Source organism: Crinia signifera, chromosome 2 (genome assembly GCF_055691185.1).
Source record: "Crinia signifera chromosome 2, ASM5569118v1, whole genome shotgun sequence".
In the NCBI taxonomy this organism is placed as follows: domain Eukaryota; kingdom Metazoa; phylum Chordata; class Amphibia; order Anura; family Myobatrachidae; genus Crinia; species Crinia signifera.
Genome location: NC_139218.1, coordinates 230,526,746 through 230,553,888, shown reverse-complemented (window position 1 = coordinate 230,553,888; position 27,143 = coordinate 230,526,746). Strand labels below are relative to the sequence as shown.

At 40.7% G+C, this 27,143-nt stretch overlaps 1 protein-coding gene and 8 non-coding genes across 9 annotated transcripts in view; 1 reads left to right on the top strand and 8 right to left on the bottom strand.

Annotated features, from left to right (window-relative positions):
- Positions 1-5,550: 5,550 nt before the first annotated feature.
- On the bottom strand, positions 5,551-5,770 carry LOC146060926 (small nucleolar RNA U3). The gene has a single exon (XR_014470496.1). It is a non-coding gene; the product is annotated as a small nucleolar RNA U3 (small nucleolar RNA).
- Positions 5,771-7,482: 1,712 nt separating this feature from the next.
- On the bottom strand, positions 7,483-7,702 carry LOC146060925 (small nucleolar RNA U3). The gene has a single exon (XR_014470495.1). It is a non-coding gene; the product is annotated as a small nucleolar RNA U3 (small nucleolar RNA).
- A 1,716-nt stretch (positions 7,703-9,418) lies between these two features.
- LOC146060924 (small nucleolar RNA U3) lies at positions 9,419-9,638 on the bottom strand. Its single transcript, XR_014470494.1, has one exon. It is a non-coding gene; the product is annotated as a small nucleolar RNA U3 (small nucleolar RNA).
- A 1,738-nt stretch (positions 9,639-11,376) lies between these two features.
- Positions 11,377-11,596, bottom strand: LOC146060923 (small nucleolar RNA U3). Its single transcript, XR_014470493.1, has one exon. It is a non-coding gene; the product is annotated as a small nucleolar RNA U3 (small nucleolar RNA).
- A 1,729-nt stretch (positions 11,597-13,325) lies between these two features.
- LOC146060930 (small nucleolar RNA U3) lies at positions 13,326-13,545 on the bottom strand. The gene has a single exon (XR_014470500.1). It is a non-coding gene; the product is annotated as a small nucleolar RNA U3 (small nucleolar RNA).
- Positions 13,546-15,274: 1,729 nt separating this feature from the next.
- Positions 15,275-15,494, bottom strand: LOC146060928 (small nucleolar RNA U3). The gene has a single exon (XR_014470498.1). It is a non-coding gene; the product is annotated as a small nucleolar RNA U3 (small nucleolar RNA).
- Positions 15,495-17,223: 1,729 nt separating this feature from the next.
- LOC146060929 (small nucleolar RNA U3) lies at positions 17,224-17,443 on the bottom strand. The gene has a single exon (XR_014470499.1). It is a non-coding gene; the product is annotated as a small nucleolar RNA U3 (small nucleolar RNA).
- A 1,729-nt stretch (positions 17,444-19,172) lies between these two features.
- LOC146060927 (small nucleolar RNA U3) lies at positions 19,173-19,392 on the bottom strand. Its single transcript, XR_014470497.1, has one exon. It is a non-coding gene; the product is annotated as a small nucleolar RNA U3 (small nucleolar RNA).
- A 2,138-nt stretch (positions 19,393-21,530) lies between these two features.
- Positions 21,531-27,143, top strand: part of VPS53 (VPS53 subunit of GARP complex) — a 210,452-nt gene continuing 204,839 nt past the window's right edge. The window contains exon 1 of the mRNA XM_083173988.1: positions 21,531-21,733. Within this exon, the coding sequence (XP_083030114.1) occupies positions 21,650-21,733 (84 nt within the window). The 5' untranslated portion in view covers positions 21,531-21,649. The remainder of the gene's footprint in view (positions 21,734-27,143) is intronic.

Sequence of the window (27,143 nt, the reverse complement as noted above, 5' to 3'; positions counted from 1 at the left end):
CACATTCCATTACTAAAAAAATCGCCAGAAATCTAACCCTATTACATTTGTGACATGTGCGATATGGTGAGATTTTTTTTAGACACCTAAAAAATCACACCCTTTTATATTTTGCCCAAAGAATCTTATGTATTTTTTGTTTATTTTTTCCTCTACCTAAAGGTAAATCATCTTTAAATCATCTTTGTAAATTATTTTTCTTAATTTCTCAATAAAAGTATTTCTATCTATTTCCATACAATATTAGACTAATGTAATAACAATTAATGTAAAAGTAAGCATTCCTGCAGTAAGTCATTAAGGTTATTGAGCTGTTTTAACTCATGTTTTTCTGACTTTTGCATTTTATAATGAAGTGAAATTCAATTTTTCCATTACAAATATTGTTTTGTCTAGTATGGGGCAAATGTACTGTATAAAACAGTCAAAAGAGTGAACCAGTGGAGACATTCCCTCTACCAACCAATCAGTGTCTCCAGTACCTATTATTTTATAATGTAGTTGATAAATGCTTTCTCAAAGCCAATTGTTTGCCAGGGGCAACTTCTCCACTGGTCCAGTTCTCCGCTATTTTAACATCAACCCTTAGTTTTTGTCACTATGGGGGTTATTTTAGTTCACTCGCAAAGGCTCAATCACTCTCTTATGGACAAAACCATGGGCCTTATTCTGGTTATTGCGGTCCGTTCCGACTTCTTTTGGAAATGACCGAACGCCACGCACGGCGGACATTCTAAAAACACACGCCCACAGGTCGTCCGCATCCCTTCGGACAGACTTGCTAAGAAGAGGGAGTGTCTTCGGACTGCATCCAAACGTGCGTGTGCGGTGGGAACACAAAGATTCTGCACAGTCTTACTGCGTCCGAACGCCGAGTTGGTGTATTTCCACAAACCTCACTAATCTATTTGGAACTCATGCTTCTGCAACATGACACACTTATCCAATTAGCCAACCTCATAATACATAGATTATTTTTAAATGTAATCAATTACTTCCTAATTGATAATTAAACACATTACTTGCACTTTAGATTAACCCTTACATCTGGGGTAGCCAACCCTAGTCCTCGAGAGCTACCAACAGTGCATGTTTTGCAGGTCTCCTCACAGAATCACAAGTGAGCTAATTAGCTCCATCTGCGTATCTTTTAAAATGTGTCCGTGATTAATGAGTGCAGCTGTGCAGCAGCTAGGTTGTCTGGAAAATGTGCACTGTTGGTAGCTCTCGAGGGCTAGGGTTGGCTACCACTGCCTTACATCATGTTAAGTGTTGTAATGGGCCATTTAGGCAGCAATGCTTCCAATTGAAACTGTGAAAAGAGTGTAATTAATCACTAATGACTAGAGGAGTGGATTGTATTGTGGTCAGCTGCGAGTGTATAGGGTGCGGGCGTACTAATTGGGCAATCCGAATGCCTAGCGCATGAACCAGTGCTCTCCGAGAACTGAAACTTGCTTATGGACTCGCAGATTTCAGGTGTGTTGGTTCGCTTGCACTCGGTGTCCGGTCCGAATGCATTCCTACCACTGTTCGTGCACTCCCAGATTTACGCCCAGTTTTGCCCACTTGGAAACCGCACCCTTGTGTACGCCCACATGACGCCCATGTTACGCCCATATTTCCAGAGGGAGTTCGGTGCACATTTGTAGACGGTATTGGTGAGAACGAGTGCGCAGACACTACGTTGCACATGTGCATTGCGTTGCCTACACATGCGCAGATAGCTAAAAAGCGCACTCGGAAAGAATTCGGAACGGATCGCACCAAGCAGAATAAGGCCCCATGTGCACTGCAGGTGGGGCTGATGTAACATGTGGAGAGAGTTAGATTTGGGTGGGGTTTGTATTTCAAACCGATATCTATATTGCAGTGTAAAAATAAAGCAGCCAGTATTTGCCCTGCACAGAAACAATAAAAAACCCAAATGTAACTCTCTCTGCACATGTTACATCAGCCCCACCTGCAGTGCATATGGTTTTGTCCATAAGAGAGTGATTGTGTCTTTCCGAGTGAACTGAATAACCCCCTATGTTGAAATCAGTTACTGTTATAGTAACATAGAGCTGCCTTTTCCGTTTACAGAAGCAAATAATATGTCAGACATCATTGGATTATCTGAGGTCCCCTCTCAGCATACAGAAACAAAGCAGCCACCTCTTCAAGAAAATCCAGTTGGCTCTAGAAAGCTCTTACCAATGAGGGAAGTGATTATTCTGCGTGGACTCACTCTGCTTCTGGCCATTGTTGTGCTACTAACTGGAGTTCTTATTAAAGTATGGGAACCTGGTCACTAGAGAACCATCCACGCTAAAGGAACATTATACTGAAATAAATGATACAGACATATTTTTTTTATTGTTCTGCACAACCTGGGGAGCAAATACTTCTAGGCAGAACAATGGGCCCTTCATCAATGCAATATTTACATCATATTGCACTGATTAGAGGCTATTGTGCTGCCCAAAAATTTTAGCTCTTTGCTATGTTGTTTACTGGGTTTCCTGATAGCAATAATAAAAAGCTCAAATTAGCTGTGTGGTTATTTTTTATACTAAATTTGTTGTCGTGAGCAGGCAGGTAGGATTAGGGCTTGGTAAGGTCCGGGCACTTAAGCATACCTCCCAACTATCTCGCTTATCGCGGGAATGTCCCGGTATTTTGGGACATTCCCACATCCCTCCCACCGCCGGCAGTGTCCTGTGGCGGGGGGGGAGGGAGTTGGGAGTCCCCCCTGTCCTCCGTCAATACATGACTGAATAGACGTTGTGCGCATGCACACAGAGTCTATTCTTGCAGGCTGGGGGCTGGCCAGCAGCTCACAGAGCTTCTGGGCATGCCCCCACCGCAGTGAAAAAAGGGGGAGTATAAGTCACGCCCCCTTTCCAAAAAATTTGCCAGCGCGCACCGAGTCCCAACCCAGTGTCTCCAAATGTTGGGAGGTATGCTTAAGACAGGGGGGCTAGCAGTGAGGGTGTATTAGATAGTGCATACCTCCCAACATGGCCCATGATATATGAGTGTTCTCTGATATATGATATATAGAGAACACTCTATTAACCCCTTGAGTGGTGGGTTTTGCTGGGGCAGGACAAACCTACCAGGGCAGGTTTATCCTGCCCCAGCAAAACCCACCACAGAAGGCTAGAAGCAGCCAGCCCCCCCCCCCCCCCCCTCGCCTCTGCTCCGGCGTTAGTACGCCGGAGCTTCCCTGCTATCTCTCTCCCCAGCCCTATGCCGCCTGTCACATTTAGCAGTGACGTCGGCGGCAGGCTGGGGGATGTTCGCGGCTCGGGAGGAGTCGGGTGCCTGAGCGCTTCCGAGTCCCCCGAGCCGCTCCGATACCCGAGCCTGCCGCCGACGTCACTGTAAAGTGACAGGCAGGTGGGCGGGCGGGTCGGGGAATCTCCGATCGCCGGAGCAGAGGTACAAGGGGGGGAACAGTGGGGGACTGGGGGGCTGGAGCTGGTCGGGGGTGCAGTGTAGAGGTGCTGCGCCAGTGGTGCACACCTGGACACCACTGGCGCGCACCTATTGTATAATAGTGGTATGCCTGGAGATTTTCCGGGACAGCCCGCTGCGGCAGCGCAGCTGAGCCCGGAAAATCTCCGGGCATACCACTCAAGTGGTTAATAAAGCCTGGTCCAAAGCCAAACACTTCTAACACCGTTCATAAAAAAATCCACTCCAGCAAATCAAAGGCCTTGTTAGTGTCGAATGAGGCCACTGCTATCTCTGTACGGACTAAGGAGCCAGTCTGCATATAAGTAAATACTCTACGCAGGTTTATTGCAGTAGACTGGTCGGACCTAAAACCGGTCTGATCTGAGTGTATTATTTCGTCCATCACACTATTTAATCTCCTCGCCAAAATAGTCGCAAATATCTTGGCGTCGACAGACAACAATGATATAGGACGATATGATTCTGCCCTAAGTGGGTCTTTGCCTTTTTTGAGTATCACTGTAATAACAGCCTCTGTCATTGACTGAGATAGCGTAGCCTCCTTCTCCATTTCCCGAAAGAAATACAAAAGCCTCGAGGCCAATGTGCTCTCGAGCACCTTATATATTTCTGCCGGGAGTCCATCTATTCCTGGAGCCTTACCCACCGAAAGATCCTTTATTGCAGCCTCAACTTCTTCCAGCCTAATGGGATGTTCTAGTAATTCACTGGACTCTTGGGATAATTAAGGAAGCCCAAGATCCTGTAGATATTTTATACAGTCCTGGTTACTCACATTGACCTTAGAGTTATATACTTCCCTCAAATGTGTCACAAAGACCTCCGCCACTTTTGGGGTTTCTGTAACTATATCCCCAGTATTTGTGGCAATTTTTATTTGATAGCTTATCAGACTTTGCAATATAGGCCATAAGTTTACCAGCTCTATCACTATTTAAGTAAATTTTATGAGCAGCCTTTAAAAGCCTGAGCTTTGCCATCTCCTGCAGGTGTGCTATCCAGGCTTTTTGGGCAATTAACCATTCCTGTCTACTGGATTCGGCTCTATCTATCATAAAATTTTGTTCTAATTTCAACATGTTCTGCTCCAGTACGAGTTCTGTTTTTTAAATTGAATCTCTGGCCTGGGCAATTTTATTAATCAAGATACCCCTTAAATAGGCTTTAAAAGATTCCCACACTATTATAGGTTTTGTGGAGGTTATATTAGTTCCAAAGAAACCTTCAATATTCACCTTTACATCTTCTAAGTCACCCAGCCGGGATAACCACATCGGAAGCCATGCATCGATTGGATCTTCAGGCTCCCAACATCAAATCTAGCTGTGTGTATCTCAATGATTCAATGGTCTAACTATTGATTATTGTACTGTGCACATGCGCAGAAGCTCTGAGCTTCATGCACACGCACATTACCTGAGCTGCAGACGCCAGCTGCACAAACATACTTAATGAGCAGATGGGCATTGGAAAGCTGCATCCAATGGATGGCAAACATCAAATTCTCTCAATTTGAAGGATCAAGTACATACATTGAATACAAAATTGATGGTTTCTAGTTTATTTTTGAACTAGAATTCCGAACTGAGACCTGCACTGTTACTTGGAGCACCATCTGCTGGCCATTCATGCAGAACTGCACTTGTGACACAGTACTTCAGCCAGCAAATAGGCGTTAATTTAAATATTTTGAAGCCATGAAGCCAATACAGCAATATTAATAAAGGACTACTAATATATCTGAATTTGTCATACGATAAAAATAGCCATCACAGACCGATGGTTAACAAGCATCAATATCTTTTGTTCCAATGGAAATTCTGTTTTCAATTGAATTCTGTGTGACTGGAAACCATCTTTGCGGTTTCTTTCCCAATGTTTGGTGATGTTACTGTGAATCTTGCAAAAAATTGTTGATGTGCGCACAGGGTCAATGATTTTTGTCACACCACTTTAAACCACACAGCAACAATGACTTACAATAAATCTACAACTGTTCCTCCCTACTGATCATCATTCCACCACATGCAAAAGAACACAATGATCTTCTGCATTAAAATCTGTCATTTACAATGATGAAAAACAACCACTCAGCTTGTAATCTTTTCCTCCTATTCTCCCATGACAGAAGAAAAGGAACGGTCATCAAAAGCAAACAGCAGCTACAATGAAGCAGCACTGTGAGCTCACTTCGCGCTCAGAAAAAATTACTATTGCTCTTCCTCATGGTTGGTAGGTCTGGACACTTTAGAGCACATTTCCAAAAGTTAAAAACTATAGAAATGATCCCTGAAAGTATAGTCTTACCTGAAACAATGTATCATTCTAACTGCCGTGGCAAAGAGAATCTTTTTAATATCATAGAGATTTTTTTTTAAAAGTTTTTACACTGTGTCACAACTGAACATCTATTCAATATATCTGAAAGTAAGACATTATGCTGCATTTAATATGAGGACCAAAGTTGAATTCAACTTTTCTTACAGGATGTATTCTTCTATATTTGTGCACTCACTTACTCATTTGCATGTTTGAGATTCTCTAACCAATCAGGAAGTGGTCCTGGAACAGCTGTGACACAGATTAAAGCAGCAACTACAGATTAAGTTTATACAGAATGCTAGGATTACAACACCAGATTTTACAGAGAAAACGGGAATTTAAATATATGCTTTTTTTTGGCATGGTGACAGGTTCTGCTCTCTAGATCACTAGCGATCCTGTAAGATTTGCTGTGGGATTGGTGCTTTCTATCTGTTCCTCTACTTTTGGTTCATTTTATGGCAGAGGACCAAAATAATCTTAGCAGTAATGAATTTAGAGGCAACATACCCTCATATGTACGATAGTATTTAAAGAGTGATAGGTATGATAGATGACATAATATTAAGGTAACAAAGATACTCATTTTTTTTCTTTTAAGAAGGAAGTAAAGGAGTAAACCTTGGGAATAAAAATGAAACACAAACCAGCTCCTGCTTGCTTTTGGGTGTAATTTGTAAGAAACCATAAAAATATTCAAATGGACCATGTTAGTTTTACTGGAAGCCTACAGTTGGTATTAATTTAACATATATGTTTTCTATATTACACAATTGGGCATCCCTTTAAGTTGCAACTACACTACCTTACATCCCAAATACCTCCAAAATAAGGATGTCCTGCACTCCCAAATGGCTTCCTACCACGCCACAGTGTGCATTGACATCGGAAGCCAGGCATCAATTGGATTTTCAGGCTCCCAACATCAAATCTAGCTGTGTGTATCTCAATGATTCAATGGTCTAACTATTGATTATTGTACTGTGCACATGCGCAGAAGCTCTGAGCTTCATGCACACGCACATTACCTGAGCTGCAGACGCCAGCTATACAAACATACTTAGTGAGCAGATGGGCATTGGAAAGCTGCATCCAATGGATGGCAAACATCAAATTCTCTCAATTTGAAGGATCAAGTACATACATTGAATACAAAATTGATGGTTTCTAGTTTATTTTTGTACTAGAATTCCGAACTGAGACCTGCACTGTTACTTGGAGCACCATCTGCTGGCCATTCATGCACAACTGCACTTGTGACAGTACTACAGCCACCAAATAGGCGTTAATTTAAATATTTTAAAGCCATGAAGCCAATACAGCAATATTAATAAAGGACTACTAATATATCTGAATTTGTCATACGATAAAAATAGCCATCACAGACCGATGGTTAACAAGCATCAATATCTTTTGTTCCAATGGAAATTCTGTTTTCAATTGAATTCTGTGTGACTGGAAACCATCTTTGCGGTTTCTTTCCCAATGTTTGGTGATGTTACTGTGAATCTTGCAAAAAATTGTTGATGTGCGCACATGGTCAATGATTTTTGTCACACCACTTTAAACCACACAGCAACAATGACTTACAATAAATCTACAACTGTTCCTCCCTACTGATCATCATTCCACCACACGCAAAAGAACACAATGATCTTCTGCATTAAAATCTGTCATTTACAATGATGAAAAACAACCACTCAGCTTGTAATCTTTTCCTCCTATTCTCCCATGACAGAAGAAAAGGAACGGTCATCAAAAGCAAACAGCAGCTACAATGAAGCAGCACTGTGAGCTCACTTCGCGCTCAGAAAAAATTACTATTGCTCTTCCTCATGGTTGGTAGGTCTGGACACTTTAGAGCACATTTCCAAAAGTTAAAAACTATAGAAATGATCCCTGAAAGTATAGTCTTGCCTGTAACAATGTATCATTCTAACTGCCGTGGCAAAGAGAATCTTTTTAATATCATAGAGATTTTTTTTTAAAAGTTTTTACACTGTGTCACAACTGAACATCTATTCAATATATCTGAAAGTAAGACATTATGCTGCATTTAATATGAGGACCAAAGTTGAATTCAACTTTTCTTACAGGATGTATTCTTCTATATTTGTGCACTCACTTACTCATTTGCATGTTTGAGATTCTCTAACCAATCAGGAAGTGGTCCTGGAACAGCTGTGACACAGATTAAAGCAGCAACTACAGATTAAGTTTATACAGAATGCTAGGATTACAACACCAAACAGATTTTATAGAGAAAACGGGAATTTAAATATGTGCTTTTTTTTGGCATGGTGACAGGTTCTGCTCTCTAGATCACTAGCGATCCTGTAAGATTTGCTGTGGGATCGGTGCTTTCTATCTGTTCCTCTACTTTTGGTTCATTTTATGGCAGAGGACCAAAATAATCTTAGCAGTAATGAATTTAGAGGCAACATACCCTCATATGTACGATAGTATTTAAAGAGTGATAGGTATGATAGATGACATAATATTAAGGTAACAAAGATACTCATTTTTTTTCTTTTAAGAAGGAAGTAAAGGAGTAAACCTTGGGAATAAAAATGAAACACAAACCAGCTCTTGCTTGCTTTTGGGTGTAATTTGTAAGAAACCATAAAAATATTCAAATGGACCATGTTAGTTTTACTGGAAGCCTACAGTTGGTATTAATTTAACATATATGTTTTCTATATTACACAATTGGGCATCCCTTTAAGTTGCAACTACACTACCTTACATCCCAAATACCTCCAAAATAAGGATGTCCTGCACTCCCAAATGGCTTCCTACCACGCCACAGTGTGCATTGACATCGGAAGCCAGGCATCGATTGGATTTTCAGGCTCCCAACATCAAATCTAGCTGTGTGTATCTCAATGATTCAATGGTCTAACTATTGATTATTGTACTGTGCACATGCGCAGAAGCTCTGAGCTTCATGCACACGCACATTACCTGAGCTGCAGACGCCAGCTGCACAAACATACTTAGTGAGCAGATGGGCATTGGAAAGCTGCATCCAATGGATGGCAAACATCAAATTCTCTCAATTTGAAGGATCAAGTACATACATTGAATACAAAATTGATGGTTTCTAGTTTATTTTTGTACTAGAATTCCGAACTGAGACCTGCACTGTTACTTGGAGCACCATCTGCTGGCCATTCATGCACAACTGCACTTGTGACAGTACTACAGCCACCAAATAGGCGTTAATTTAAATATTTTAAAGCCATGAAGCCAATACAGCAATATTAATAAAGGACTACTAATATATCTGAATTTGTCATACGATAAAAAAAGCCATCACAGACCGATGGTTAACAAGCATCAATATCTTTTGTTCCAATGGAAATTCTGTTTTCAATTGAATTCTGTGTGACTGGAAACCATCTTTGCGGTTTCTTTCCCAATGTTTGGTGATGTTACTGTGAATCTTGCAAAAAATTGTTGATGTGCGCACATGGTCAATGATTTTTGTCACACCACTTTAAACCACACAGCAACAATGACTTACAATAAATCTACAACTGTTCCTCCCTACTGATCATCATTCCACCACATGCAAAAGAACACAATGATCTTCTGCATTAAAATCTGTCATTTACAATGATGAAAAACAACCACTCAGCTTGTAATCTTTTCCTCCTATTCTCCCATGACAGAAGAAAAGGAACGGTCATCAAAAGCAAACAGCAGCTACAATGAAGCAGCACTGTGAGCTCACTTCGCGCTCAGAAAAAATTACTATTGCTCTTCCTCATGGTTGGTAGGTCTGGACACTTTAGAGCACATTTCCAAAAGTTAAAAACTATAGAAATGATCCCTGAAAGTATAGTCTTGCCTGTAACAATGTATCATTCTAACTGCCGTGGCAAAGAGAATCTTTTTAATATCATAGAGATTTTTTTTTAAAAGTTTTTACACTGTGTCACAACTGAACATCTATTCAATATATCTGAAAGTAAGACATTATGCTGCATTTAATATGAGGACCAAAGTTGAATTCAACTTTTCTTACAGGATGTATTCTTCTATATTTGTGCACTCACTTACTCATTTGCATGTTTGAGATTCTCTAACCAATCAGGAAGTGGTCCTGGAACAGCTGTGACACAGATTAAAGCAGCAACTACAGATTAAGTTTATACAGAATGCTAGGATTACAACACCAAACAGATTTTATAGAGAAAACGGGAATTTAAATATGTGCTTTTTTTTGGCATGGTGACAGGTTCTGCTCTCTAGATCACTAGCGATCCTGTAAGATTTGCTGTGGGATCGGTGCTTTCTATCTGTTCCTCTACTTTTGGTTCATTTTATGGCAGAGGACCAAAATAATCTTAGCAGTAATGAATTTAGAGGCAACATACCCTCATATGTACGATAGTATTTAAAGAGTGATAGGTATGATAGATGACATAATATTAAGGTAACAAAGATACTCATTTTTTTTCTTTTAAGAAGGAAGTAAAGGAGTAAACCTTGGGAATAAAAATGAAACACAAACCAGCTCTTGCTTGCTTTTGGGTGTAATTTGTAAGAAACCATAAAAATATTCAAATGGACCATGTTAGTTTTACTGGAAGCCTACAGTTGGTATTAATTTAACATATATGTTTTCTATATTACACAATTGGGCATCCCTTTAAGTTGCAACTACACTACCTTACATCCCAAATACCTCCAAAATAAGGATGTCCTGCACTCCCAAATGGCTTCCTACCACGCCACAGTGTGCATTGACATCGGAAGCCAGGCATCGATTGGATTTTCAGGCTCCCAACATCAAATCTAGCTGTGTGTATCTCAATGATTCAATGGTCTAACTATTGATTATTGTACTGTGCACATGCGCAGAAGCTCTGAGCTTCATGCACACGCACATTACCTGAGCTGCAGACGCCAGCTGCACAAACATACTTAGTGAGCAGATGGGCATTGGAAAGCTGCATCCAATGGATGGCAAACATCAAATTCTCTCAATTTGAAGGATCAAGTACATACATTGAATACAAAATTGATGGTTTCTAGTTTATTTTTGTACTAGAATTCCGAACTGAGACCTGCACTGTTACTTGGAGCACCATCTGCTGGCCATTCATGCAGAACTGCACTTGTGACACAGTACTACAGCCACCAAATAGGCGTTAATTTAAATATTTTGAAGCCATGAAGCCAATACAGCAATATTAATAAAGGACTACTAATATATCTGAATTTGTCATACGATAAAAAAAGCCATCACAGACCGATGGTTAACAAGCATCAATATCTTTTGTTCCAATGGAAATTCTGTTTTCAATTGAATTCTGTGTGACTGGAAACCATCTTTGCTCCCCCTTTGCGGTTTCTTTCCCAATGTTTGGTGATGTTACTGTGAATCTTGCAAAAAATTGTTGATGTGCGCACAGGGTCAATGATTTTTGTCACACCTGACACACCACTTTAAACCACACAGCAACAACGACTTACAATAAATCTACAACTGTTCCTCCCTACTGATCATCATTCCACCACATGCAAAAGAACACAATGATCTTCTGCATTAAAATCTGTCATTTACAATGATGAAAAACAACCACTCAGCTTGTAATCTTTTCCTCCTATTCTCCCATGACAGAAGAAAAGGAACGGTCATCAAAAGCAAACAGCAGCTACAATGAAGCAGCACTGTGAGCTCACTTCGCGCTCAGAAAAAATTACTATTGCTCTTCCTCATGGTTGGTAGGTCTGGACACTTTAGAGCACATTTCCAAAAGTTAAAAACTATAGAAATGATCCCTGAAAGTATAGTCTTACCTGAAACAATGTATCATTCTAACTGCCGTGGCAAAGAGAATCTTTTTAATATCATAGAGATTTTTTTTTAAAAGTTTTTACACTGTGTCACAACTGAACATCTATTCAATATATCTGAAAGTAAGACATTATGCTGCATTTAATATGAGGACCAAAGTTGAATTCAACTTTTCTTACAGGATGTATTCTTCTATATTTGTGCACTCACTTACTCATTTGCATGTTTGAGATTCTCTAACCAATCAGGAAGTGGTCCTGGAACAGCTGTGACACAGATTAAAGCAGCAACTACAGATTAAGTTTATACAGAATGCTAGGATTACAACACCAAACAGATTTTATAGAGAAAACGGGAATTTAAATATGTGCTTTTTTTTGGCATGGTGACAGGTTCTGCTCTCTAGATCACTAGCGATCCTGTAAGATTTGCTGTGGGATCGGTGCTTTCTATCTGTTCCTCTACTTTTGGTTCATTTTATGGCAGAGGACCAAAATAATCTTAGCAGTAATGAATTTAGAGGCAACATACCCTCATATGTACGATAGTATTTAAAGAGTGATAGGTATGATAGATGACATAATATTAAGGTAACAAAGATACTCATTTTTTTTCTTTTAAGAAGGAAGTAAAGGAGTAAACCTTGGGAATAAAAATGAAACACAAACCAGCTCTTGCTTGCTTTTGGGTGTAATTTGTAAGAAACCATAAAAATATTCAAATGGACCATGTTAGTTTTACTGGAAGCCTACAGTTGGTATTAATTTAACATATATGTTTTCTATATTACACAATTGGGCATCCCTTTAAGTTGCAACTACACTACCTTACATCCCAAATACCTCCAAAATAAGGATGTCCTGCACTCCCAAATGGCTTCCTACCACGCCACAGTGTGCATTGACATCGGAAGCCAGGCATCGATTGGATTTTCAGGCTCCCAACATCAAATCTAGCTGTGTGTATCTCAATGATTCAATGGTCTAACTATTGATTATTGTACTGTGCACATGCGCAGAAGCTCTGAGCTTCATGCACACGCACATTACCTGAGCTGCAGACGCCAGCTGCACAAACATACTTAGTGAGCAGATGGGCATTGGAAAGCTGCATCCAATGGATGGCAAACATCAAATTCTCTCAATTTGAAGGATCAAGTACATACATTGAATACAAAATTGATGGTTTCTAGTTTATTTTTGTACTAGAATTCCGAACTGAGACCTGCACTGTTACTTGGAGCACCATCTGCTGGCCATTCATGCAGAACTGCACTTGTGACACAGTACTACAGCCACCAAATAGGCGTTAATTTAAATATTTTGAAGCCATGAAGCCAATACAGCAATATTAATAAAGGACTACTAATATATCTGAATTTGTCATACGATAAAAAAAGCCATCACAGACCGATGGTTAACAAGCATCAATATCTTTTGTTCCAATGGAAATTCTGTTTTCAATTGAATTCTGTGTGACTGGAAACCATCTTTGCTCCCCCTTTGCGGTTTCTTTCCCAATGTTTGGTGATGTTACTGTGAATCTTGCAAAAAATTGTTGATGTGCGCACAGGGTCAATGATTTTTGTCACACCACTTTAAACCACACAGCAACAATGACTTACAATAAATCTACAACTGTTCCTCCCTACTGATCATCATTCCACCACATGCAAAAGAACACAATGATCTTCTGCATTAAAATCTGTCATTTACAATGATGAAAAACAACCACTCAGCTTGTAATCTTTTCCACCTATTCTCCCATGACAGAAGAAAAGGAACGGTCATCAAAAGCAAACAGCAGCTACAATGAAGCAGCACTGTGAGCTCACTTCGCGCTCAGAAAAAACTACTATTGCTCTTCCTCATGGTTGGTAGGTCTGGACACTTTAGAGCACATTTCCAAAAGTTAAAAACTATAGAAATGATCCCTGAAAGTATAGTCTTACCTGAAACAATGTATCATTCTAACTGCCGTGGCAAAGAGAATCTTTTTAATATCATAGAGATTTTTTTTTAAAAGTTTTTACACTGTGTCACAACTGAACATCTATTCAATATATCTGAAAGTAAGACATTATGCTGCATTTAATATGAGGACCAAAGTTGAATTCAACTTTTCTTACAGGATGTATTCTTCTATATTTGTGCACTCACTTACTCATTTGCATGTTTGAGATTCTCTAACCAATCAGGAAGTGGTCCTGGAACAGCTGTGACACAGATTAAAGCAGCAACTACAGATTAAGTTTATACAGAATGCTAGGATTACAACACCAAACAGATTTTATAGAGAAAACGGGAATTTAAATATGTGCTTTTTTTTGGCATGGTGACAGGTTCTGCTCTCTAGATCACTAGCGATCCTGTAAGATTTGCTGTGGGATCGGTGCTTTCTATCTGTTCCTCTACTTTTGGTTCATTTTATGGCAGAGGACCAAAATAATCTTAGCAGTAATGAATTTAGAGGCAACATACCCTCATATGTACGATAGTATTTAAAGAGTGATAGGTATGATAGATGACATAATATTAAGGTAACAAAGATACTCATTTTTTTTCTTTTAAGAAGGAAGTAAAGGAGTAAACCTTGGGAATAAAAATGAAACACAAACCAGCTCTTGCTTGCTTTTGGGTGTAATTTGTAAGAAACCATAAAAATATTCAAATGGACCATGTTAGTTTTACTGGAAGCCTACAGTTGGTATTAATTTAACATATATGTTTTCTATATTACACAATTGGGCATCCCTTTAAGTTGCAACTACACTACCTTACATCCCAAATACCTCCAAAATAAGGATGTCCTGCACTCCCAAATGGCTTCCTACCACGCCACAGTGTGCATTGACATCGGAAGCCAGGCATCGATTGGATTTTCAGGCTCCCAACATCAAATCTAGCTGTGTGTATCTCAATGATTCAATGGTCTAACTATTGATTATTGTACTGTGCACATGCGCAGAAGCTCTGAGCTTCATGCACACGCACATTACCTGAGCTGCAGACGCCAGCTGCACAAACATACTTAGTGAGCAGATGGGCATTGGAAAGCTGCATCCAATGGATGGCAAACATCAAATTCTCTCAATTTGAAGGATCAAGTACATACATTGAATACAAAATTGATGGTTTCTAGTTTATTTTTGTACTAGAATTCCGAACTGAGACCTGCACTGTTACTTGGAGCACCATCTGCTGGCCATTCATGCAGAACTGCACTTGTGACACAGTACTACAGCCACCAAATAGGCGTTAATTTAAATATTTTGAAGCCATGAAGCCAATACAGCAATATTAATAAAGGACTACTAATATATCTGAATTTGTCATACGATAAAAAAAGCCATCACAGACCGATGGTTAACAAGCATCAATATCTTTTGTTCCAATGGAAATTCTGTTTTCAATTGAATTCTGTGTGACTGGAAACCATCTTTGCTCCCCCTTTGCGGTTTCTTTCCCAATGTTTGGTGATGTTACTGTGAATCTTGCAAAAAATTGTTGATGTGCGCACAGGGTCAATGATTTTTGTCACACCACTTTAAACCACACAGCAACAATGACTTACAATAAATCTACAACTGTTCCTCCCTACTGATCATCATTCCACCACATGCAAAAGAACACAATGATCCTCTGCATTAAAATCTGTCATTTACAATGATGAAAAACAACCACTCAGCTTGTAATCTTTTCCTCCTATTCTCCCATGACAGAAGAAAAGGAACGGTCATCAAAAGCAAACAGCAGCTACAATGAAGCAGCACTGTGAGCTCACTTCGCGCTCAGAAAAAACTACTATTGCTCTTCCTCATGGTTGGTAGGTCTGGACACTTTAGAGCACATTTCCAAAAGTTAAAAACTATAGAAATGATCCCTGAAAGTATAGTCTTACCTGAAACAATGTATCATTCTAACTGCCGTGGCAAAGAGAATCTTTTTAATATCATAGAGATTTTTTTTTTAAAGTTTTTACACTGTGTCACAACTGAACATCTATTCAATATATCTGAAAGTAAGACATTATGCTGCATTTAATATGAGGACCAAAGTTGAATTCAACTTTTCTTACAGGATGTATTCTTCTATATTTGTGCACTCACTTACTCATTTGCATGTTTGAGATTCTCTAACCAATCAGGAAGTGGTCCTGGAACAGCTGTGACACAGATTAAAGCAGCAACTACAGATTAAATTTATACAGAATGCTAGGATTACAACACCAAACAGATTTTATAGAGAAAACGGGAATTTAAATATGTGCTTTTTTTTGGCATGGTGACAGGTTCTGCTCTCTAGATCACTAGCGATCCTGTAAGATTTGCTGTGGGATCGGTGCTTTCTATCTGTTCCTCTACTTTTGGTTCATTTTATGGCAGAGGACCAAAATAATCTTAGCAGTAATGAATTTAGAGGCAACATACCCTCATATGTACGATAGTATTTAAAGAGTGATAGGTATGATAGATGACATAATATTAAGGTAACAAAGATACTCATTTTTTTTCTTTTAAGAAGGAAGTAAAGGAGTAAACCTTGGGAATAAAAATGAAACACAAACCAGCTCTTGCTTGCTTTTGGGTGTAATTTGTAAGAAACCATAAAAATATTCAAATGGACCATGTTAGTTTTACTGGAAGCCTACAGTTGGTATTAATTTAACATATATGTTTTCTATATTACACAATTGGGCATCCCTTTAAGTTGCAACTACACTACCTTACATCCCAAATACCTCCAAAATAAGGATGTCCTGCACTCCCAAATGGCTTCCTACCACGCCACAGTGTGCATTGACATCGGAAGCCAGGCATCGATTGGATTTTCAGGCTCCCAACATCAAATCTAGCTGTGTGTATCTCAATGATTCAATGGTCTAACTATTGATTATTGTACTGTGCACATGCGCAGAAGCTCTGAGCTTCATGCACACGCACATTACCTGAGCTGCAGACGCCAGCTGCACAAACATACTTAGTGAGCAGATGGGCATTGGAAAGCTGCATCCAATGGATGGCAAACATCAAATTCTCTCAATTTGAAGGATCAAGTACATACATTGAATACAAAATTGATGGTTTCTAGTTTATTTTTGTACTAGAATTCCGAACTGAGACCTGCACTGTTACTTGGAGCACCATCTGCTGGCCATTCATGCAGAACTGCACTTGTGACACAGTACTACAGCCACCAAATAGGCGTTAATTTAAATATTTTGAAGCCATGAAGCCAATACAGCAATATTAATAAAGGACTACTAATATATCTGAATTTGTCATACGATAAAAAAAGCCATCACAGACCGATGGTTAACAAGCATCAATATCTTTTGTTCCAATGGAAATTCTGTTTTCAATTGAATTCTGTGTGACTGGAAACCATCTTTGCTCCCCCTTTGCGGTTTCTTTCCCAATGTTTGGTGATGTTACTGTGAATCTTGCAAAAAATTGTTGATGTGCGCACAGGGTCAATGATTTTTGTCACACCACTTTAAACCACACAGCAACAATGACTTACAATAAATCTACAACTGTTCCTCCCTACTGATCATCATTCCACCACATGCAAAAGAACACAATGATCTTCTGCATTAAAATCTGTCATTTACAATGATGAAAAACAACCACTCAGCTTGTAATCTTTTCCACCTATTCTCCCATGACAGAAGAAAAGGAACGGTCATCAAAAGCAAACAGCAGCTACAATGAAGCAGCACTGTGAGCTCACTTCGCGCTCAGAAAAAACTACTATTGCTCTTCCTCATGGTTGGTAGGTCTGGACACTTTAGAGCACATTTCCAAAAGTTAAAAACTATAGAAATGATCCCTGAAAGTATAGTCTTACCTGAAACAATGTATCATTCTAACTGCCGTGGCAAAGAGAATCTTTTTAATATCATAGAGATTTTTTTTTAAAAGTTTTTACACTGTGTCACAACTGAACATCTATTCAATATATCTGAAAGTAAGACATTATGCTGCATTTAATATGAGGACCAAAGTTGAATTCAACTTTTCTTACAGGATGTATTCTTCTATATTTGTGCACTCACTTACTCATTTGCATGTTTGAGATTCTCTAACCAATCAGGAAGTGGTCCTGGAACAGCTGTGACACAGATTAAAGCAGCAACTACAGATTAAGTTTATACAGAATGCTAGGATTACAACACCAAACAGATTTTATAGAGAAAACGGGAATTTAAATATGTGCTTTTTTTTGGCATGGTGACAGGTTCTGCTCTCTAGATCACTAGCGATCCTGTAAGATTTGCTGTGGGATCGGTGCTTTCTATCTGTTCCTCTACTTTTGGTTCATTTTATGGCAGAGGACCAAAATAATCTTAGCAGTAATGAATTTAGAGGCAACATACCCTCATATGTACGATAGTATTTAAAGAGTGATAGGTATGATAGATGACATAATATTAAGGTAACAAAGATACTCATTTTTTTTCTTTTAAGAAGGAAGTAAAGGAGTAAACCTTGGGAATAAAAATGAAACACAAACCAGCTCTTGCTTGCTTTTGGGTGTAATTTGTAAGAAACCATAAAAATATTCAAATGGACCATGTTAGTTTTACTGGAAGCCTACAGTTGGTATTAATTTAACATATATGTTTTCTATATTACACAATTGGGCATCCCTTTAAGTTGCAACTACACTACCTTACATCCCAAATACCTCCAAAATAAGGATGTCCTGCACTCCCAAATGGCTTCCTACCACGCCACAGTGTGCATTGACATCGGAAGCCAGGCATCGATTGGATTTTCAGGCTCCCAACATCAAATCTAGCTGTGTGTATCTCAATGATTCAATGGTCTAACTATTGATTATTGTACTGTGCACATGCGCAGAAGCTCTGAGCTTCATGCACACGCACATTACCTGAGCTGCAGACGCCAGCTGCACAAACATACTTAGTGAGCAGATGGGCATTGGAAAGCTGCATCCAATGGATGGCAAACATCAAATTCTCTCAATTTGAAGGATCAAGTACATACATTGAATACAAAATTGATGGTTTCTAGTTTATTTTTGTACTAGAATTCCGAACTGAGACCTGCACTGTTACTTGGAGCACCATCTGCTGGCCATTCATGCAGAACTGCACTTGTGACACAGTACTACAGCCACCAAATAGGCGTTAATTTAAATATTTTGAAGCCATGAAGCCAATACAGCAATATTAATAAAGGACTACTAATATATCTGAATTTGTCATACGATAAAAAAAGCCATCACAGACCGATGGTTAACAAGCATCAATATCTTTTGTTCCAATGGAAATTCTGTTTTCAATTGAATTCTGTGTGACTGGAAACCATCTTTGCTCCCCCTTTGCGGTTTCTTTCCCAATGTTTGGTGATGTTACTGTGAATCTTGCAAAAAATTGTTGATGTGCACACAGGGTCAATGATTTTTGTCACACCACTTTAAACCACACAGCAACAATGACTTAAAATAAATCTACAACTGTTCCTCCCTACTGATCATCATTCCACCACACGCAATAGAACACAACGATCTTCTGCATTAAAATCTGTCATTTACAATGATGAAAAACAACCACTCAGCTTGTAATCTTTTCCTCCTATTCTCCCATGACAGAAGAAAAGGAACGGTCATCAAAAGCAAACAGCAGCTACAATGAAGCAGCACTGTGAGCTCACTTCGCGCTCAGAAAAAATTACTATTGCTCTTCCTCATGGTTGGTAAGTCTGGACACTTTAGAGCACATTTCCAAAAGTTAAAAACTATAGAAATGATCCCTGAAAGTATAGTCTTACATGATACAATGTATCATTCTAACTGCCGTGGCAAAGAGAATCTTTTTAATATCATAGAGATTTTTTTTGGAAAGTTTTTACACTGTGTCACAACTGAACATCTATTCAATATATCTGAAAGTAAGACATTATGCTGCATTTATTATGAGGACCAAAGTTAAATTCAACTTTTCTTACAGGATGTATTCTTCTATATTTGTGCACTCACTTACTCATTTGCATGTTTGAGATTCTCTAACCAATCAGGAAGTGGTCCTGGAACAGCTGTGACACAGATTAAAGCAGCAACTACAGATTAAGTTTATACAGAATGCTAGGATTACAACACCAAACAGATTTTATAGAGAAAACGGGAATTTAAATATGTGCTTTTTTTTGGCATGGTGACAGGTTCTGCTCTCTAGATCACTAGCGATCCTGTAAGATTTGCTGTGGGATCGGTGCTTTCTATCTGTTCCTCTACTTTTGGTTCATTTTATGGCAGAGGACCAAAATAATCTTAGCAGTAATGAATTTAGAGGCAACATACCCTCATATGTACGATAGTATTTAAAGAGTGATAGGTATGATAGATGACATAATATTAAGGTAACAAAGATACTCATTTTTTTTCTTTTAAGAAGGAAGTAAAGGAGTAAACCTTGGGAATAAAAATGAAACACAAACCAGCTCCTGCTTGCTTTTGGGTGTAATTTGTAAGAAACCATAAAAATATTCAAATGGACCATGTTAGTTTTACTGGAAGCCTAAAGTTGGTATTCATTTTATATAAATGTTTTCTATATTAAACAACGGGGCATCCCTTTCAGTTGTACGAAAATGTTGCAACTGCACTACCTTACATCCCAAATGTGGGCCGATGCTTGCTCAGTGCGTGCGGATGACATCAGTGCCCGCCCTTTGTTTTAGCGATCATCGATGGCAACGGTTTTTACTGAATGGGAGAGACATCATTCAATGGTCGGCATCCATCAAATAAATTCTCTCCCGCTTGGTTGCATGTGAAGAGATGTGTTCTTGTGCATGTCCCTTCACATGCTAGTCATGGGATGCGGTCGGTGCTGGTGGCTATGACGTGTTCGCTATGCTGCAAGTGTACGCAGCCTAGCAAACAGGTTTGAATCAGGCCCTTAAAACAGATCACATTGTTACTGTCACAGAGAAATAAGGATTAAAAAGGGTTGAGATTACCTGAAGGGTAAAAAAAGGGGCAGATTAGATGGGCCAAATGGTTCTTATCTGCCATCAAATTCTATGTTTCTACTTTCATTCCATTGTACAACTTAAATTTGCCAATAGGAGGCACTATGACGCTTTCCCTTTTTAATTCTTTGCTATTTTCTTTTATTGTCTGCATCATGGTATTGTCAGTTTTATGATACAGGAGTATTCATTTTTTTCTAGCTGGTTTTCATTTTTGGGGGCGGGGGGGGCGGGAGGGGCGGTAGGAATGAGCTCTATGTTGTGACTGCTATACATCCAATAAGTGGTGCTATGTTGTTACTGCTGTACAACCAATAGGTGGGGATGTACTGAGACTGCTATTCAAAAAATAGGAGGCGATGTGCTGTGTGTGTACTATACAACCAATAGGTGGCGCTGTGTCATGCCTACTATACAACCAATAGGTGGCGCTGTGGCAAATATACTATACAACCAATAGGTGGCGCTGTGTCATGACTACTAAACAACCACCAAGACATAGCTACTATAAAACCAATAGGTGGCGCTGTGTCGTGACTGATCTACAACCAATAGTTGATGCTTTCATAGTGTACAACCAACTGGTGGCGCTGTGCAGGACACATGCACCTGAGTGCCGGTATTAGCGGTAAGGGCTGTCTGCCCCTGGTGACCATTCACAGAGAAAGAGGATTGCTAACAGCTCGTCTTTCTATCGTGGCATGTGTTGCTCTTGATGGATTATAACGTGTGTTTGAAATGTCATTGTTGCCAATGCCCACACTACACTGTATTAGCACATTTCAATATTGAAGGAGCGGACATATTTGTTAATGGCAAATAGAATGCATGCCGCCTGGAAATAACGCAAATTTATAAACAATTAGCAAAACATGTAACAGTTACGCGATTTTTAGCATAATACTCCCCAAATATTTCACAGCCGATGGTTACTTTCCTGCTGCCCAAATCAAACATGGCCGCCACGTGTTCCCTTGTCATCTCTGGTAATTTACTTCCAGTGTACACCGCGCTCCAGGAAGTGGCAAGTGTTGTCTGAAGCAGCTGGGTCGATGGAGGAGGAAGAGTTGGAAGTGGTGGAGGAGCTGGAAGCAGTTCTGCACCTGGCACCGGAGGTGCAACAGGCTATAGAGCAGGTGAGGGCACTTGCCTGCATGGAGGCCACTCGTCTGTCGCAAAAGGAAACGTTTAGCGATGTATGAAGGGTGGGGGCCCTGTGGCATGCAGAGCAGCATGGCAGTGTAGTACATTGCAATTACACCCTGCTGTGTTCAAAAATTAAACAACTTGGTTGTCAGTGTCATGTGTACGTGCCCTGCGGAGCAACACAGTCACAGGTTATGGGCACCAAGTAGTCAGGTGCCTGTGCATGATATCAATTTTACATGTCTGTGATTATAATGAAATAACATAGTCTGTATGTGCCATTGTCAGCTATAAAATGGTATATTCTTGTGTATCTTAAGTATGGGGGCACTTAAGGAGCCCACACACGCACCGATCCCGGCGGTGCGATGCTATGCGATGGGGTGCGCGCTCCCGCGGCACCTCATCGCACAGTACAAAAAGTATGTGCTGCACATACTTTTTGTACTAGCTTTTTATAGCATAGCATAGCATCGCATCGCATCGCATGCACAAGGCATACAATGCGATGCTATGTGTGCTAGTTAAGCCCACAACGCACGCCGGGATCGGTGCGTGTGTGGGCACCTTTATTCAGATCTTAATCGCAGTACAAATTTGGGTACTCTTTACTTAGAAGGGCGCCCATCTCGGCCATCTCGGGCATTGAATGCACTAAAAAATCAGGTGCGATGCGACAGACGAGATGCCCGAGATTTCCCATAGGGAACAATGTTAAATGTCTCAATTGACCCCATTTTCCTGTTCAATGCCTCAATTGACCCAATTTTTCCATAGGAAACCATGTTAAATGGGCCACAGAGGCCAAATAGGCACCCTGAAGTGAATAATGGCCACCCGAATTGTTAACGCCACCCCACGATCAACGTCAACCCGAAGCGTGGCGAGCGGCGGCGGTACGCGTCCTACGACCTTTTCATACCCCCACTATCCACGTCGGCGTGGAGTTGAGAATAGAAAGTGTGGCGAGCGGACGCGGATACCTTCACAGGTATCCGCGTCCCCTCGCGGGCTTCACAGCTGTCCGCGTACCCTCGCGGGGCTCGCTGCGCTCGCCACGCTTCGGGCTCGGTGGCTCGCTGCGCTCGCCACACTTTCTATTCTCAACTCCACGCCGACGTGGATAGTGGGGGTATGAAAAGGTCGTAGGACGCGTACCGCCGCCCCTCGCGGGCTCGCTGCGCTCGCCACGCATTGGGTTGACGTTGATCGTGGGGTGGCGTTAACAACAATTCGGGTGGCCATTATACACTTCAGGGTGCCTATTTGGCCTCTGTGGCCCATTTAACATTGTTTCCTATGGAAAAATCGGGTCAATTGAGGCATTGAACAGGAAAATTGGGTCAATTGAGACATTTAACATTGTTCCCTATGGGAAATCTCGGGCATCTCGTCGGTTGATCGCACCCGATTTTTTAGTGCATTCAATGCCCGAGATGCCCGAGATTTTTTACTAACGATGCCCACGATCAAAATCGTGGGCGCCCTTCTAATACCACTTTCACATCGCAGACCCGTTTTAAAAACCGGTATTTTAAAACGGTAATTAAAACGGGTCAGAGCCTTAATAGTGGCCAGATTACCGTTTTAAATACAGGTTAAGTGTCATTCACATTGCAGTTGAAACGTTTCATTCTGAACACGTTTCAAGGCAGAGTGTGACCATTGCCTGTCATTATGTGACCTACGGATACCTGTGCTGGGACAAAGGTGAGCCGCGTCTGGGACACCAGCAGTCCTTGTATGGAGATCTGATGGAAGATGTGGATGAAGTCCGGGGAGTGGGGCACCAGCCTCACATTATATTCATACTGGCTGAAGATCAGGGATACCGTGACATTGGGTACCACGGATCTGAGATCAGGACCCCGACACTGGATAGATTAGCTGCGCAGGGAGTAAAGCTGGAGAACTACTATGTGCAGCCGATGTGCTCCCCCTCCAGGAGTCAGTTCATCACTGGGAAGTAAGTGCCGAGTGAGTGAGTGTTATCACACAGGATATCAGTGCTTGTGCTTGTGTTGTTTGCCTGAAATACCGTTTCAGACAAACTGTACACATTCACATTGCACAAAAAACGGCAAGGAACCGTGTAGGACTCTGCTTTTTACACGGTTCGAAATGCCAGTTAACTTAAAACGGTAAATCGGCTGTGGTGCATTCACAGTGCAGCCTTAAACGTTTAAAAAAGGGAAAGAAACGGCAATATACCGTTTTAAAAGTGCGATGTGAAAGGGGTATAAGTAAAGAGTACCCAAATTTGTTCTCAAAATGGGCAAAACCATGTGCACTGCAGGTGGGGCACATGTAACATGTATAGAGAGCGTTAGTTTTGGGGGAGTTATTTTGTTTCTGTGCAGGGTAAATACTGGCTGCATTATTTTTACACTGCAATTTACATTTCAGTTTCAACACACCCCACCCAAATGTAACTCACTCACCCACCCAAATGTAACTCACTCTGCACATGTTACATCTGCCCCACCTGCAGTGCACATGGTTTTGCCCATTTTGAGAACAAATTTGTACTGCGATCAGATCTGTATAAGGGCCATGGTGTATGCAGTTTGCATGATCACATACACATGGCATATTCACCAGTCAGAACTGGAGAGCTTTATTTATTGTAGATTATATAATAGTTTGTTTTAGATTAGGAGATACTTCTTCAATATTAGACATGTCATGAGTAAAGGGACCTACACATATAGCAATTTTTTTTTTAGATCACTTCAAAAGTGACCATACATCACTGTGTGTGTAGGCGCCAGTGATAGCAGTGCGCCACCCAACACAGCGCTATCGCCGGTAGAATAAAGAAAGAGCAGGGACCATAAATATTGTCATCGCCAGTGTTCTCCAACGGGAGAATGCTGGCAGCTCTCTCCGTACACAGCACTACACATCAGTGTGTGTGTGCTAAGCAGTGCTGTGTACTGAGCAATCTAGCATAGCTCAGATCGCTCAGCACACTCGCTGTGTGTGTAGGCCCCATTAGTCAAATTATTTAGGAGGGACTTCTGGTCTCCGCACCAAAGTAACCGTGTAATGCCAAGCTTAGATATTATTAATGGCAGCCTCCTCCGTGAATGCTTGATTCCCTATGGCCTGGTAAATGCAGTAGTGTAGAGTTTGTCCTTGCATCTAAAGAAAGTGCGTGATATGATTCCCACCCACCCCATAGTACTTAAGTATATTGCCCCATACAGTTTTCTTACTCCATTATACATGGCCCCCAGATCATGTATAAATCACATTTAAAAATTAAAGTGCCCTTTGTGAGTGTACCAATCTGATATAATAATGATTATTATATGGTATTGTACCTGTTTGAAGTGTTAAACCTGTTGTACAGTAGGTTAGCGGGAGCTCTCTGTCAGATGGCTCTATGGCAGTGGTTCCCAAACTGTGTCTCAAGGCACTTGCAGGGGTGTCCTGGATTTGTGTTCCAGGACCAATTCAAATTAGTTATTGGCAATGTATTACTCAAAACCAGTCCTTGTGGCTTTATAATAAAAATATGTGAACTAACAGAAGCAAATTTTTTCCTAAGCCACATGTTGCACTGCAGGTGTGGTATATGCGACATGTGCAGACATAGTTAGATTTGGGTGAGTTATTTTGTTTCTGTGCTGAGTAAATGCTGGCTGCTTTATTATTACACTGCAATTAAAATTTCAGTTTGAACTAGGAATGGCCATCGGTGTAGTCGCCATCGATCGTGATTCTGCAACCAGCTATCGATAGTCATAAACTATGTGATGGATAACCATCGATAGTTTTAGCTATTAATGGTTATCTATTATCTCTGACTGAATGGCACCTCAGCCAATCAGAATGTGGTTTCCGGGTGTAAGTGGCGTAGTATGCAGTCTAGGCAGATATCCTTTGTTTTTGTGTTTTTTTAATTATTGGCCTGATTCAATGCAGTGTGGTGAAATGACTTGACTCTGCATGGCCTCAATTTACATCCATCTGCTACATTCAGAGAGGCTCATTAGGAGTATTTAACATGCCAGTGTATGCAAGTTAAGCATACCTCTTTGGACTGTTTAATTTTTCATTCTTTAGTTAAGCTGGGTACACATCTATACAATGCCTGTTTTCTTGCGACCGTAGACGCGTTGGACCGTCCACAAACAACAGCCGATACACGCGTACACAACTGTACAATTTTACTTGCGACGTCCGATGTACTCCCGTCCAAACAGTCGCAAGCAAAAGATTGCATCACTGTACACACACTCTCGATTGTCATTGCATGATGGTGCACCCCTGTTGCACAGGTACTTGTAGTGCCACGTAAAAAGATGTAGTCAGCCGGCAGGGTGACTAGAGACAGACATACAGCAAATAGCCGGGGTGTGCGTCTAGATGTAGACAGCCGGCTGACTACATCTAGACGCGTACCCCGGCTATTTGCCGTATGTCTGTCTCTAGTCAACCTGTTGGCTGACTACATCTAGACGCGCACCCCTCGGCTATTTGCCGTATGTCTGTCTCTAGTCACCCTGCCGGCTGACTACATCTAGAGGGCCAGATACACCGTTCTTCAGAGCAGTTTGCCGGACTTAACTTTTTACGTGGCACTACAAGTACCTGTGCAGCAGGGGTGTTAACCATCATACAATGACAATCGAGAGAGTGACTACATGCTGTGCTGTAGGAGAGATCATGCAGCTATGGAACGCCCACATAGGCGGTCCAGCTTTGGCAGTATAGTCGCAAGAACGTCCAGCATATTGATCGAACGTGCGTACACACTGCACTTTTGTTCCGATATGGACCCGGGCGGTCGGATGAAAATTAAACCGCAATGAACCTTCGACCGACCGAGTATGGACGGACAAGACCGTTTTTGGCCGTTTATCGCTCGAACAGGACAGCATACACACCTATACAATTGAACGGCCGTCCGACCCAGAACGGAAGAACGGCCCGATGATTGTATGTATGTGTACCCAGCTTTACACATATATTAAAATACTGTTGCTTCCAGATGTAATTTTTGAAGTGACCTATACCTAATGCTGTGTACATATGGTTAGATTAAACATTAGATTTTGACAATATCGTCAAAATTGACTGGAAATCGAATGCACATTGAATGCAGAATCAATCCTGATGCGCGGTTATGTTTAGTGGAAATCTAAAAGACTATATAGTAGAAATTTAATCGGATGCCAGATCAAACAGTGTGTACACACCTTAAGTCATACCACCCAATGTTGGCATTTTGTTTTGTGTTTGGAAGGACGTCTGTCACCCACTCTTCTGCTTGGCAGAGAAAGCTGTGCATAGAATAGATGCCATTCTCATACATGTCTATCTATTCAATACGGTGAGGGAAAGAGTTCAGCCCAGCTCTCTCTCGGAGGGCTGGGTATTCCCCCAGCATGA